Source organism: Chaetodon auriga, chromosome 11 (assembly GCF_051107435.1).
Source record: "Chaetodon auriga isolate fChaAug3 chromosome 11, fChaAug3.hap1, whole genome shotgun sequence".
NCBI lineage: Eukaryota > Metazoa > Chordata > Actinopteri > Chaetodontiformes > Chaetodontidae > Chaetodon > Chaetodon auriga.
In genome coordinates, this window is record NC_135084.1 from 22,782,082 (window position 1) to 22,797,347 (window position 15,266).

Consider the following 15,266-nt stretch of genomic DNA (forward strand, 5'->3'; position numbering starts at 1 on the left):
CTGCTTCACCGCAGCCTTTCCATTTCCTGGAGAGAGAGAGGAGGAAGAGAGAGGCCAAGATTGTGGCAGAGCTGGGGAAGCTGGGACCGAAGGAGGAGCAACGGGCCTTCAAGGCTAAGCCCATGCCCAGCTTGGTATACGGCCCCAGACACAGAGAGGACACCAAGACCACACGCCGCCGGCCTCAGTGTGCCAACATCTGCACACTGGAGAGGGAGGCCACGGAGGGCCAAAGCGATCCAAACTCCGACCTGGAGCCGGATGCCCTCCACTCCAAGTCGGACACCTCCGCTGCCTCCTGCAGGCCTCAGAGATGTCCGTCCTGCAAGCCAGTGAAGAAGCAGATAGAGCTGTCCATCGAGATGGTGAAGGAGAGGGAGTGGTCCTGCACCGACAAAGCCGCCACCTGCAACACCTACTCACCTCTGCAGACAGGCGGCCCGGAGCCTCTGCTCTGCAAGAGTGGCTGCAGCAGCGTGTGAGGGACGGTGGTCAACAGTCAAAGAGGAGCAAAAGGGAGGACACCGTTAGCCTAATTCTGCAAATGAGTAGTGAAAGCTCTTAATATTTTGTACAGTAAGTCTTTAGCAAGCGGCAGTTCATGGATGAACACACATGTTTCACTGTAGCAAGGCCTGTGCTGTTTTCAGAACACGTTTTTGAGTTGTTTCTGAAGCTGGTAAAGGTAAACAGATTGCATTTCTGTACAGCAGCACTCAGAAAGTTTTCATTAATAATAATTTGACTCTCATTCACCCATTCACTGTCTCACCAAAACATACTGTGTGTATCTAATAAAGTTTTGAAATGCATCTCCTTCATCACAAATCATGAATCGATTTTTAAAGTTCATGTTTCCTCTTCCCTCCTTCGCTGGTGCATTGCTTCACCTCTTGTATCGTTACTACCACCAGCTGATTTGTAGAACGGTTTCCGATTTCAAATCCATTATTTGTCATGAACAAAACATCATGCTGTATTGAAGAAGATTTGAAACTAGCGACTGAGACCATAAACTCATTAGAAAAGTGTTTTCCGAGGTAATATTTCAAGTGAGAAGTAGGATCTTTCTCTCATTAGCGTACATACAATCTTACTTTTTAGCCAGTAGATTCGCCCCCTGGGGTGTGACAGTGAACACATGTTTCAAAGTGGAAAAAGAGTTTTCACATCCAAAAATATTCTGACCTAAAAATCAGTGCAAACTCTGGAGAGGTTGAGGTTACACGCAGCTCAGATAAACCAGCAGGGGGTGTGCTTAATATCATTATCACCATGTTAACAGTCCCAAGTCTGTTACCACAGCATACAGTAATGCTGCAAGAAATCTCTCTCTCTCTCTCTCTCTCTCTCTCTCTCTCTCTCTCTCTCTCTCTCTCACACACACACACACACACACACACACAATTAAAGGTTTCACGGTCATCCACTTCCGGTCAGTCATACAGAGCTGCTCATTGATTTGCTGAACATAGTGGGGGACACTGGTTTTCCTCGACGTGCAGGAGTGCTGGCCGTCAATGAAGTGAAATTGCACCAGACGCACCCAGGAGGTATTGCCGGCACCCACCTCAGCCCTCCCCTTCCGCCTCTTTTCTTCGTTTTATTGTGCCGCTGAGATGAGGTGATTATGACACGCTCATCCCCTTTCCTCTCAGCTGTATGTAAAGGAGGGTGGGGAGGGAGTCAGAGAGCACACACCGAGACATAACGCACAACTACTGTAGCTGCTACCTAGTCTTTTCTCGACAAGCAGTAGGATCGATCGCTTCAGGGAGGATGATGAGGATTCGCGTGGACCATCTATGGATTGTTTTCGGTAAGTTAAGGAACATGTTATTGAATAACTGAAGCCCCAGAGCCCAAAGCTTGCATGCAGTCCTGACCTGCTTAGCACGTGGCAAAACACAAGTTCTGTCCTCAGAGGGATCCTTTGAGAATTCAGGAATTCATGTTTTATTTCAAATATCAAAGCGGCAAAACTTGAGCAACACTCTTAAGACTCTTCACACACGTTATCTTTTGCAGTAGGTCAGTAAGTCCGTGACTCTGTTTACTTTAGATAAGAAACACTTTACGGGGCGAGTCGTCATTCACTGATTCTTAAAGTGCAAAATAATAATCATTGAAAATAATTGTGATGATCGCGGTGCTGTTATTCTTGAGCCACGCTGTTTTCTTGAGTATTTCCTGCAGGTTGTTTCCAAACAATGTCAAACGCTACAGACACACAGGATTAATCATCAGTGTGTTATCATCTAGCGCGCGTGGTCACGTGCCTCCCTGTGTGTAGGCGCTTGTAGTGAAAGCTGAGACACGGAAACATTCTCACAGACGACTCGCTCCAAACGTACTAATATAAATACAGGAAATTGACACAAAGTAACTGAGAGACAGTGAACCTGCAGCCTGTGTGTGTTTGCAGGAGTACAGCTGCAGGGGTGGAGAGTGTGATAGTAACAATACATTGTCTGATTCATTCATTTCTTTTTGTTGGTGGGACTTTTTTTATGTTGATTGTCTGTTTCCAAGCTCATTTCTGTAGCTTGGTTTCTTTACTTGTTGGACTGGAGAATGTGCAGTGACAGCTATATTGGCAATGAGCTATGAGACACAAATGAGAGGCACGGGGGGCCATAAGTGGAGGACCAGCACCACATCTTCTCCCATGGCCCCTGATTTTTCTCATCCATCCACAGCTTTAGCATGACAGCTAGCCTATGCTCGAGATGCCTTCATGGGTCGTCCCAATTATCACCACATGTAGACCATGTTGGCCTCTGGGTGGGGGTGGTCGTTTGTGGGATTGTCTGTGAATTAAATTTCATTAAAACACATCAGGCATCTCTGTCACAGCAGCGTGCTGTGGTTAATGATGCATACACGGCCTTAGCCAGTGTTAGGAGGACTGTAATGCAGCTTGTGTGGTCAGACATAACTGTTACTATATTAAGAACAAATCCTCATTCTGTTAATGTGTTTTTTCTGTCTCCAGTCCAGTTTCTGCATCTCTGCAGTGCACAAGTCCTGAACTGCACTGTCACTCTGGTTGCTGGAGGGACACTTTACAGCGTCCCAGCATTCGAGGCAAGCAACTGCCATTACTGGTGGACCAACGTCACTGTAAGTTAGACAAGCTACAAGTGCTTATTACTGCATTTTCAAACATTTGATGCATCTTCTCTATGTTAAATAAATCTCAGAGCACGACACTGACATCTAATCCCTACATGGGCCTTCCTAATGGCAGACATCACACATCTTCATCATCAACAATGGTTTCACATGTGATACATGAGCATGTTTTGATGTTGATGCTGGTTGTGACGTTGTGACGATGTTTATAAGAATCTGAACTAGTTGTGGAGCTGTAACGATTCCACTGTCTTTCATGTCTTTACGTAAGAACTACGTGCTGGCAAATCACATGAGCAAAATGGACAAGCTGGTGGCGATGAACACCAACCGGAGTCTACTGACTCAGAGCTGCTCAGAGGAGATCCACTACCGGCGAAACTGCATCTCTGAGGTATTAAAACTGCTGACACGGGAAAATACATTCGCTGCACTTTTACCAACGCATGGGAGATTATGCAGAGATACAAAGCAGAGCTAGATTCAGCTCAGCTAATTATGAGCCTGAGACAATTGTGATCTTATGACTTTGCTCTGTTCTTGCTTCTTAGGGGATAGAGTACGAGGCGAACTGCACCAGTGAGTATCATCACCTGTCGGACTTTGCCTCGTATCTGAGGGATATTTTAATTATCTCCTCGTTTGCCAAGTTGTTCTGATGTCGGGGTATCTTCTTTTTACAGCCAGCTGCAGTGGAAATCCTGATCCTCAGAGTTGGAAAGGTTTGTGTCAGATTTGGGTTACGTCCAAGAAGTGTGAACGGTTATTTAAATTAAAAAAGACACCAAAAGTGATTTGAACCCAGCAGGAAGGCATGAAGTGTGAATGCATCTGGACGCACCAGACCGCTCAACGCTCAGTCTGGTGACGTTTTTTTTTTTGGTTTTGGTGTCTGTTTTAAGGCAGGAGAAAATGGCGGCCTGGTCACAAACCCTCTGGTATTACAGCTGAACAGTACCACTTAATTCAAAACACACTTGCAGTACAATTGTATTATGTCACCAATGTGTTGGAAATATACTTAAATATATTTAAAATGAATATTGATCATCACTGCCCAGTTTGACGGTTTGATCGGAGTTTCGTGAGCCTGTTGTGTCGCGCTGGACGGACTCATAACGTTTAGTTCGAGTGTATGCAAATACAGATAACTTTTGCGTTTTATTTTAAGAATGCATGAATTTAAGTACGCATGGATTGTAAAATAAGCCCATTTTTGGCAGCCTGTAACGATGCTTATTGAACGTGTCTAATGACATTATGTGAATGAACTCTTGGATTTTGGAGATAAATGATTAACTGTCAATCTGCTCTCTTGACAGAGATTATCATGGTGATAATTGCTGCTGTCGTCGTTGTCTTCCTGCTGATAGTGCTGCTGTGCTACAAGAAGAGGAAACACATCCACAGGTATTTGTAATCATGAAATCATCATATGACGTGATGCTCACGGCCCTCGTGTGGCGTTTTTCTAACGCTGTGTCGTTGTTGTTGTGGGTTTGAAGCTGTGGAAACCGCAGAAGCAATACGATTGTGTGACGCTGCAGAACGGTCGTCCTGACGGAGCACGCCGCACTTTTCTAGCGGGAGTGTGAAGATTCGATCAAATTGATCTTTGCATTTGATGTGTTGCAGTGGTGTCACAACTTCTGTTTGTTCATTTTCATCATATGCAAATGTGGGCTTTCATTTTGACAACTCAAAGGTTTTCATAGTGTTTCCCCGACACGACTCCCCATCTGATTTGTCTATGAATTCATGTTACAGTTAATGTTAAGTTACTGCAACGAAGGACTGTTAGCAAACTATGTACCTTAATATGCCTCAGTGGTTATTAATTAGGTTCTTAAAAACCACGCACCGTTTATTATCCAGTACCACTGTGATGGTAACACATTAGATGAAGGTCCAGTTTCTGGGAAACACTTGATTGTATATACAGCATCGTCTAACGCTGTACTGTTTGTTTTATTAAGCTTTACATTGTTGTTCTTAATCATGTGTGCACATATATATATATATGTGCGCGCGCGCACACACACACACACACACACACATATATATATATATATATTTATAAGCTCCATTATATATGTATTTATAAGCTTCATATTACTATTTTGTTGTTCCTTTACAGTTAAGCTAAAACTGAAAACAGTTGTCCACTGAGAGCAGTTTAAGGATTTTGCAGATGTGTCTGGTAAATCCCTTTGTTTCCATAAATTATTGGTGAGACTGCCACCACTAAAATCTCTTAAAGCAAGCACAAGCATATCTTTACGCTTTAAGAATGCCACCTGTGTAAAACACTTCCTTTGTTTGTCCTGGAAGCAAATCTGAGTGATAACAAATGACTCATAGTCACAGCAGGGCCCGTCCCTGCTCCCCATTACATTCAACACAGCAGCACTTTAGGGAGACAGAAGGTTTGTCTCGCAAACAAAGTGCAAAGAAATTCTAACAGCTGATATCTGGTTAACAGCACACCCAGCAATGCAGTAACCTCTCCACAAAGCAAGTTCAGCCCGGCTTTCTTTGGGTGAGCTGGCTTTGCTGAGTGTAGCACAGTTCACAGTCATAGCAGCAGCCTGTCCAACAATGTGCCAGATGTACAAAATGATTACAAAACTCGAAAAGGTTAAGAAGCTTACTAGATGTGATTTTTGATTTTTGTAAATGCTTGCTTATTCCGTTTGGAACATTTTACAGGTGAACAGGTTGATTGATAACAGGTGAGAGTATCATGATTGGTATGAAAGGGGCATCCTGGAAAGACTCAGTCGTTCACAAGCGAGGATGTGAACACATGACTGGATGAAGGATGTTACTACATGGACTCAGGAACACTTTGTGAAACTGTTGTCAGTGAACACTGTTAGTTTACAAATGTTTGCATTCTGTTTTATTTGTTTTATGCAGTTGTTTTATCTTTTTTTTTGGAATCAAGGTTGTGTGTCCATCTGTTAATCTTCTATTATTAAATATTTATTTTATAATCCCAAATCATTAAGCATTCAATGTGTCAGAGCTGTTTCAGCTCCTTTGTTGTGATTCACTTGTTGTTGCCAAAGACCAATTAAAATCCTACGACTTGAAAAACGAGTGTTGTTTTTACTTTTATTGTTGTGCAACAGCAGCCGGGTGTTATCTGATGGTTTCAGTGGCAATGTGAACGCTCGCAATGCGAGGCATCACGTGGCAGCCGTGAGTCATATCTGAAGAATTCGTGCTGGAGGAAACTCACTGCAGGCCATGTACTCGAGCCAAAACATGACGTATGATCACAACACTGGCACAAGAGGACAGAAGCGTGTAGAAGAGTAATAAAGAATATATGTTATTTCGAAAAGTTCCCAAAAAGCTGCGCGTCCCACTGCAGCTTCTCCACAAACTGTACTGCTTTATGCTTCTCTGTGTCCAGACATGTCCACACACAACGTCTCACCTGTGAAAAAAGGTTTTTAAGATGTGAAGACAACAGTGGATATAGCAAGCACCATACTGATAAAGAGTGGAGGAATTAAAAAAACCCCATAAATGTCATATATACACATAAATAAAGTGAAATGAAATGAGCAGCATGTGTGTCTATAAGCCTGGAACCTGAACCTGTAAGTGACTGTAGAAAAACAGAAAAAGGAAGCACTGATTTATAATGATTTGCCCAAAGGGTTCAGACTCACGATCTCAAAGATATCATTGAACCAAATGTAAGGTTTTCCCTTAGTGTGGCTCTGTCACTAACATGTTAAAGCAGTGTCACAGACAAGGTGACTTACAGTAATGTTTAAAGACTGATCCCCGTGCTTCAGTTATGGGTTTATGACAGTAAGAGGCCCGCATGTTACAGCAGTCCGGTTGTGCAACTATCAGCGTGTTTAAATGTGGAGCATGAGTCCACACACACAGCATGTGACTGACAGACAGATAGCAGCCTCTGTAGTAATAAAACACGCTGTGTCACAATAACAGTATGAATGAAACGTGTTGCCAGGCAACCCTGATGATAACACAAACACTCAGATGAACTTTCTTTCACCGCAGTGAAATCCCTCACCGCCATGGTTAATGCTTCACACACTTTTGCTTGTATGAATCAGTCTTGATCCTCTCACTTCCATTCAGTGTCTGACATCACGTTTACTGAGACGGGGACATCTTCCATGCTCCTCCCTGCAGTCGTCTGCTGCCTTTTCCTATTGTGCATAACCAAAGACATCCAGACCTGAGACACAGGGCTGTGATTTTCCATGACCACATATGGAAGACACTTCCTGTCTGTTTGAATGGAAATTTCCCATCATACTAAAGATGCAGAGTGGCAGACTTTTGTTTGTTTTTTTGCCCAACCAGCCACCATTTTATGTGTAAACTGGGGAGGAATATATCTGCATATATCTCTGTATCTGCGACCACAACGCATCACCAGTGTCTCTACTCTCTGGACGTTAATGCACATTAGCCACCACCACATTTAGAAAGCAGTCAATACCCAAACCCCAGAATGCCTTTCTTCCCCAGCAGGGAGGGTCAATGACCTGACATGACCTCCATGACATGATTTCCATTCTGTACCTCTCTATTCTTCTTTATACTACTCAACTCCATTTCAGAGGCAAAAATTAGACTTTTTACTTGTATTTGACAGTTAGTTACTATGAAGGTCGAGGTTCTACATACAAAACATATGATCAGTGTATAGAATATGATGCATTCATCACGAAAAACAACCCAGCAGTACATAAAGCAGTTAAAATGCCTTCATTTTTCGAGAAATGCTGCAGGTCAGACAGTCAAACAATGAGCTGAAACTTGCTATGAAGCTCAAGTATAGCCGCTTTCAATAATACTGAAGTGCATTCAAGACAATTGTGGACTAGAAAGTGTAGACTAGATTAGCTTGGATATGTTAGATACTCTGCAAAGCTCTCCAAACTGAAGGGTTCATGTCTTTCCAGAGGTAGCAAACACTTTCATCGACAAGCATCACCTACAGTAATGTTTAGAGTCACAGGGTTTCTGTGGTCGACGACTCTAAAAATAAAAAAGTCTACCTTCCTCTTATTCTCACTGAGGCTGATGAAAAGTTGCTGAAGTAGCTGACTGCTTGTGGCATGTAATGACTCATCTGCAGTGTGATTGGCTGAGCACCTGTGGCCTGTTGTTTGAGGGAGGAAACAACAGCAGAATAGCCCAAGTGTCACTTAGTTCACAGGCGAGCTCTAGCAGAAGCTCCTTTATTCTGTACAGAACATTCAGTTCTCATCCCACCCTGCCAGTCGCTCCTCACGCATGCTGACTCATCACTTCTTGGCTGCCATTGCCTACAGGCTGTCAATTAAGATATCGCCTGATCAGATGGTCACATCTATCCAATAACAGAGCGGTACACGTTCGCCGGCCTGCCTTGTTTTTTTCAATCATCATTTTATCATCGTCATGCCACCAGTGTCTGGACTCCATGAGGGGGTTTTTCTTGCTGTGGCTCAGGGTGCTCAGGTCGGACGTTTCCTTGAACTAAGATATTTCCTCATTTAGTAACAAACTCCCCAAACAGTCTTTTACTGCAGAGAAGAACTCAAAACAATCCCTATTACATGTAATCTCAGTACTGAGGTTTGTGTGTCCTCACCACCACAGCCAACATGACCTGAGCTAAAAACAAAACAATCTATGACCAGAGGAGGAGAATTTCAGATTCTCAGTTCACCTTGTTACAGCAGCATAGCTTTGTGTGTATGATGGTGGTTAAACTGGTTAGTTTTATGTCAGTTTCCTGCCACAACACAAACTCAGCTGGGCAGAGAGAGTTTTATCCACCTCAAGATGTCAGCAAAGCTACATGTTTCTGCACACTGACGTCCACACACTGTCTGCTTCTTCACATGCTTTCAAATGAAGACGCAAAAAATATCGAGGCATAATGAATGTGCACATGTTTAAACGTGTGACAGTTTAAAGAAATGCTGCAAAGTTGTGTGTTTAATGTAATCATGTAATCATGACAAGGCTTTTCTTTGAAACACTGATGCCACTCAGCTGTATCTGATATTCGTGTGTTAAACCAAGCCAAGCTTCATAAACCCAGAGGAGCAAATTTCACATGGATTAAAAGGCCAAACAGGCACGTAGCAGAGCACAACACTTCTTCTTCTTCTGCTGGTATTATTGCGAGAAAGCACGCCAAGTCTCCCGGTCTCCTCTGCATCTCTGGAAAGTGCATCCTCAGTGCATGTGGAGGTTTTAGGTTCCCACCTCTCACGCGTACAGCTTGAATCTTAACACACCTGCCTTCCAAAGTGGTCGACTGTATACGAGCGTGATTTTAAGACATTTTAAAACTCAAATTTAAGGGGAGTTCAGAGAAACTTCCCCCTGTCAGCAGAAGGATGTGAAAACCTGCTTGTGTCAAAATCTGCAAGCTCAAACTGGCAGACTGAGTTAACTGCGTGTGTGTGGTCACATACCCACAGCCTGTACGAGCTGAACCACCGTTTCCTGCTTTACGCCCAAGGTTTTCCCCTCTGCACTCAATGTCTTTTGTGATCACATGCAGCAAACTGCCATTCAGAAACCTCAACTTATCTTTTCTGTGATTCATTCAACTCACACTGCTGTTCAGTGAACAATGACAGCATGAGCAATAAAAGGGCCACAGGTTCTGCGTGCGTAGTTCTGGATTTGTGTGTGGAGCTCAGAGGTATGCTTTCAGAAACTGTCTGTAAATACAGAAGAAAACTGTGAGATGTTGTGAAATTGGCAAATTGTTGACTGTAACAGAGGTGAACACAGGTTTCCTACAGGAAAATTCACATGGGTTGTTGCACATTGTTTGCAGTAAAAGAGCCCTCCAAAGAGAGGAAGTGAAGGCAGAGAGAAAGATAAAAAAAAAAAAAGAGTTGAAATCAGAGACAGTTGGTCAACAGCTGCACTGAAGAAAGCGATTATCTCCTTAAATCAGGCCAACGTGCTTGTTTTGAGTCAGACAACAGTTTTTATGTTGAATTTCACTTTTTTGCTCTTAATAATCTTCATAAGGTATCATAACTTCTTGTTGGGATTTTATTACTAGTTCTAGAGCTGCAGCGTGATCGCTTCTTAAAAATGTCTGAAACTGAAAGCGGTCCTCACAGAGATAGAAGGACAAAGCACACACAAACCAGGGTAAGCCAGGGTCTGGGGTTTCCCAGGAGCAGAAGAAAATGTTCATAAATTAAAAACTGCTCAGCAGCTGCTGTCATATTGTTACGCTGTGCATCATCTGGACCCAAACCCAGATCTGTCTCCCAGCTGCAGACCTCTCTGCACCATCTCCTCCCTGCTACCTGTCAATCACCTCCAGCTTTCGGTCGCGGCTCCCTTCACCGCCTCGGCTTACCCATCACCTCGCCTCAGGCAGCAAAACCAATTAGCGTCTGATAGTAAAGCAGAGACCTGCTCCCTAAACTCCTGAGCTCTGTTGTTATTTCCCTCTGTCTGCGAGCACAAAACAATCTCCAGCATTGACCCCCGGCGTCTCAGGTCAAGTGGAGAGATTTTCTCAGATAAAATAATGTTTTTGTGCTTCACTGTTCTTGGAGAATGAAAAGCAAACCGCACGGCCTTGTTTCTGAATTCTGTTTGTGTCCCTCCGTGGAATTAACACTGAGGTATTTTGTTGTTTACTGACTACATTTTCCGGGCGTGTGCATATTAACATAAATACTTTTTTTTTGCCAACCCTCCAAACAGAGATTAACCCAAACAATAACGGCCCTCGTGAAGCTGTTTTTACTTGCTTTATCTGCTTTTATTTGCATTGGAAATGGCCTTCATTGTTTCCTGATGAGTCACTGTGTGCTTTTGCATTTGGCTGACGGAGCAAGATTAGCTGCTGCAGGACAAAATCCCACACAGCGAGCGACAAAAGAAAACATCGTCCCCAAATGTCTGAATCGTCTCCTCAGAAGGCCCCGCTCCTCTTCTTGGCAGAAAGGCTGGTAATTAAGGTTAGTCCATCCCGGTGCTTTGTGGGGACGATTTCAAACGGCTGACTGGGAATTTTGTTCCCCTGCGTCAATAACTTTTCTCCCACTGCGTCGCTTTCTGTTTGACTGACAGACTGCAGATCTGAGCAGCTTCAGCTGAAGATAGACGGGTCATTGCTCTGAGATAAGGAGGCCTGCAGGTCATTCAGAGCGTCTGGAAATAAATTCTACCGGCATGGACACTCTGTAATAGCTCTATCATTTTGACAGCTCCGTGGTGATGAGTGGTACGGAAAAGTTCATGGCTATACTTTGTGATAATGATGTGATAATTTAGTGAGGAGGAACAAAGCTTCAGCCCTGCTTGGAGGGATTCACTATCACGCTGTACGATACTTTAACTTTAACGTCCTGCTCCTAATAACGGGTTGACGGATAAATTAGAAAGTTTTTAAATAAATTTAAAGGGCAGGGAGACATTTTGAGGTGAGCAAAACCGTTACTGGGAGTCATCCTTCCCTGTGGAGGATGACTGAGGATCAACTGGTCACCAAAGCACAGATATGTTGGATGTAACACGCAGAAACAGGAAGTGGCCAATATCTAAATTTTCACATTTTACAGTTTACACTTGTGATTGTATGATTCTGTAACATGACATGCCGTTATTTCCCCTTCATTCCCTCTCATCTCACTAATCCTGAGCTTCACAAGCTGCTGCGTCATAAAAGCAGGGACACTCAGACACAGAAAGGATTTCCGCCATGTTGTTTTGGCAGCTCAGTTCAGTTCCGTCGAGCTAAGAGCTCCGCCGCGCTGTCCCGGGGCTGCCAACAGAAACGGTCTGACAAAATAAAAAACACAGCAAGTTGTGCATGGGGCGGAAAGACAAGCAAAATATCAGGCTGTGACAAGCTCAAACCTGTGCGCCTGAAATACGACGGGCTGTTTTTGTTTCCCTTCAGAGAGGAGTTCAACAACCTAAAGATGTTTTAGGGTTTGAATAATTGAAGGATGAGGGAAGCCCTGCCACGCTCTGTGAGTAATCTCTGAATAGGAAATGACTGTCAGCCAATGGTGCATGACAAGCGTGTACACACAGCATTTCATGAAAGGGAATCTGAACTGATGCCTCTCTGTTAATCAGACTGGCGGCGACACAAACATCTTTCAGTCAAAGAAAATAATCCTTAACAATGCACACAGACCGAGTTTAGATCACCAGCTGGTCAAAGAGCCGCTGCTGTCGCTCCGCAGTTATCAGTGTGCAACAATGAGCATCCCTCTGTGGAGAAAATGCGCCTGTTCCACAGCTGCCAGAAGTCTCTCCAACAAGATCTCATTGCTTTGTTGTGCTGTTATATCAGTGCATTCAGTCTGTTTCTGAGGATCACTGCGAGCTAACTGCCTGCTTTTTGCATGCTCGCCTGAACCGCACACTTCTAGAAACATTTTGCACCTGAACAGGGTTTGTTTTAAACCAACATCACATCGAATCATCACACAATGAGTCCTGATGATCAGATCTCAACGACAGGCCTGATTTAATTTAAATATGGACAAGTAGACTTTTACTTTTTGTGCTTAATTTAAAGTATGTTTGACACATACTTTTACAAAGTGTACTTCTAAACTGATATCAGTCAAGGCCTCCATGAGTAAACTTGAATAATACTTGAAGGAGACAAAAATAGTGCAAAGTGTACTTACATTCTTCAAAAAGGATAATTTAAAAGTTTTTCACTTGGGATTTCATATTAAATTACCAAACAGCGCCACCCTGTGTCTAGACTGCTTAGTTTCCTGCTGCTAAATTAAGTAACAAAACCTCTGATTGGCTACGTTAGTTATTTTTCATGCGTTCTTGAAGCTGCCGGAGAGCCTTTGAGTCGTCACTCTGGGCGTCAAACCCAAACTTCATCATAAACTTTTTAAACTTAACACAAACTCGACAGTTTTCCTGTTGCCTGTAGCTTCATTGTAAGTCTTTAAATGTCACTTTTTGTCACCTGGAGATCATCTGAGGGGCAGCCAGCGTTTCTGATGGTGTCTAAACAGTATTTTCACTCTACGGTGGCTGTTCTGTTACTTTTATGAAGCACAATCTGATAGAGAGCTTTAGTTTCTGCTACATTACCTCTGTAGTTACTTTAAAGCTGTTTAATGTCGTGTTGCATCTAATACTTTAATTTTCAGCACTTATGACACAGAGACAATTTAAATGATTCACGCTTGAATCAAAAATGACGCCTCAGATCAAACAGAGAGAAGATGAGAAGGAACCAGCAGGCTATGACAAAAAACCCAACACACAAACAAATACAAACGGACAGGACAAAGTGGATGAGATTCTGCAGCATGTGGAACAGAAGACAGGTAATTTAAGGAGAATCAGGAGGCTGAATCACCAGCAGGGAATCTCTCTGTGGCGAAATGAACTCGAAAGGAAAGCAGCGATAAAGAGAGAGAGAGGCAGACAGACGGCGACAGAGAGCGGGAGATCAGAGTTGTCAAGGTAGACAAAGGGAAGGAAGAACAAACAAACTTTTCTTCTTTCACCTTTACTGTCTGTCTCTGTCCTTCTCATCACAGCTCCCTTTCTTCTGCAAGCAGTAAAAAGGAGAGCGCCGACGCTGCTTTGAAAGGTGCCAGAAATGTGTTCAGCTAGTTTCAGCACGAGCTCTTCATTAGGTACCTGACGCCTAAAAGACTTGGGGTCAAAATATGAAACAGGTTTTTGTTCCGTTCCGTGTTTGGATTCATTTGTGGGACGTGTCGGTGGGATACGAGCACACTTCCCCTCTCTTGCTCATCTTTTCCTGCTGGCTCTCCTCCCTTCTGGCAGCTCGGTCTGTCTTCACACTTTCCTGCAGCAGGATGGCTGTCTTGACCCTTGAGCGTCAGGTTTATAATTAGAATCAGCACCAGCTTTAATCCCAAATCAGACTGCGAAATAACTCCTCCGGCAAAAAACTGTGACCTTGACACTATCGCAGGACGTACACTGAATGCTGTATATGTTGGATTATGCTGATCAGCTATAGGCCTTTCATTATGCGTGTGAATTTAACTCTGTTCTGACAGCGTACACCAATAAACAGCCATCAAAGCCACTACTTCTATCTGCACGTTGAAAAAAAGCACTTATCGTCAACCCTTTGTTTGAGTGAATTTAAGGTTGTGTTACTCTTGTCGTACCAGGCCCGCGCTGGTGTGTACTGCCTCCAGGAAATAGCCGCATGCTCGCAGATTATACAAACCTGCAAACTGGACTTGGCTGCTGCTGCCAGCTTTCGTGCATAGTCACGGCTCTCGACACTTATGGTGCATACTGAACTGCTGCCCCTCTATAGTGGAGAATACCAAAGAGACCGCTTGGGGGCTTCGGCGCTCGCCGAATTCATTCACGTACCAGAATCAGAGACAGCACACCCAGTGCTTGGTAGCCTGTTAGCTGCAGGATGTTATTCCTGGTTGCCTCAAATTGTGCAGACTTCCTGCTGCAGTTTGGTCAGCTGGACACCTTTCAGCGCCTGTTACTATTAACTGTTTAGCATAGCATCAAAAAAGTGCAAAAATAACACATATTATGTATCATCAACTCAGTTAAGCAATCAGCTTGCTGCAGATTATGACTGTGTCTCCTACTTGTTAGCTAGTGTACTTCATCCTTGAACTATAACATTATCTGTTGTGAATTCATCTCATGTCTTGACTCCATGTTTTATCTCTTGTATGTGGGGCACACCAACATTACGATACAGAGCAGATAAGCAGACGCCTCACCATGAACACAGCGTAACCTTTGTGTGTCTCTGCACAGGCGTGATTGCATCTTTAAATATATATACATATATATATTTCTATGTGAATCAAAGAAACAGAAAACAAATGAAATTCTATCCTACTTTCAGGGTGTGTGTGTGTGTGTGTGTGTGTGTGTGTGTGCGTGTGTGTGTGTGTGTGTGTGTGTGTGTGTGTGTGTGTGCGTGTGTGTGTGTGTGTGTGTGTGTGTTTATTTGTATGCATTTCGCCGGGGTGTGTTCACGGAGCATGTTTGTCTGAGTGTGTGTACATCAGTGTGTCCTGTACAAGCTGACATAAGCCTTGCTAATAGCTTCTGTATTTGCCTCAACAGTAGATTATACTGTAGACAAGCTTCGA

The 15,266-nt window shown here is 43.5% G+C and overlaps 1 protein-coding gene across 1 annotated transcript; it reads left to right on the forward strand.

Moving 5' to 3' along the window:
* The first annotated feature begins 1,701 nt into the window (after positions 1-1,701).
* LOC143328180 (uncharacterized) lies at positions 1,702-6,229 on the forward strand. The gene is made up of 7 exons (XM_076743172.1): positions 1,702-1,819; positions 2,996-3,123; positions 3,407-3,529; positions 3,687-3,714; positions 3,819-3,857; positions 4,458-4,545; positions 4,641-6,229. Exons 1-7 carry the CDS (start codon positions 1,780-1,782, stop codon positions 4,672-4,674), a joined length of 480 nt encoding a protein of 159 aa, XP_076599287.1. The 5' UTR covers positions 1,702-1,779; the 3' UTR covers positions 4,675-6,229.
* Positions 6,230-15,266: the final 9,037 nt, after the last annotated feature.

Coding starts and splice junctions, on each gene's coding strand:
- LOC143328180 (XM_076743172.1), top strand. CDS start 1,780: ATGATGAGGATTCGCGTGGACCATCTATGGATTGTTTTCG. Junction 1,820..2,995: donor CCATCTATGGATTGTTTTCG/GTAAGTTAAGGA, acceptor TTCTGTCTCCAG/TCCAGTTTCTGCATCTCTGC. Junction 4,546..4,640: donor AAGAGGAAACACATCCACAG/GTATTTGTAATC, acceptor GTGGGTTTGAAG/CTGTGGAAACCGCAGAAGCA.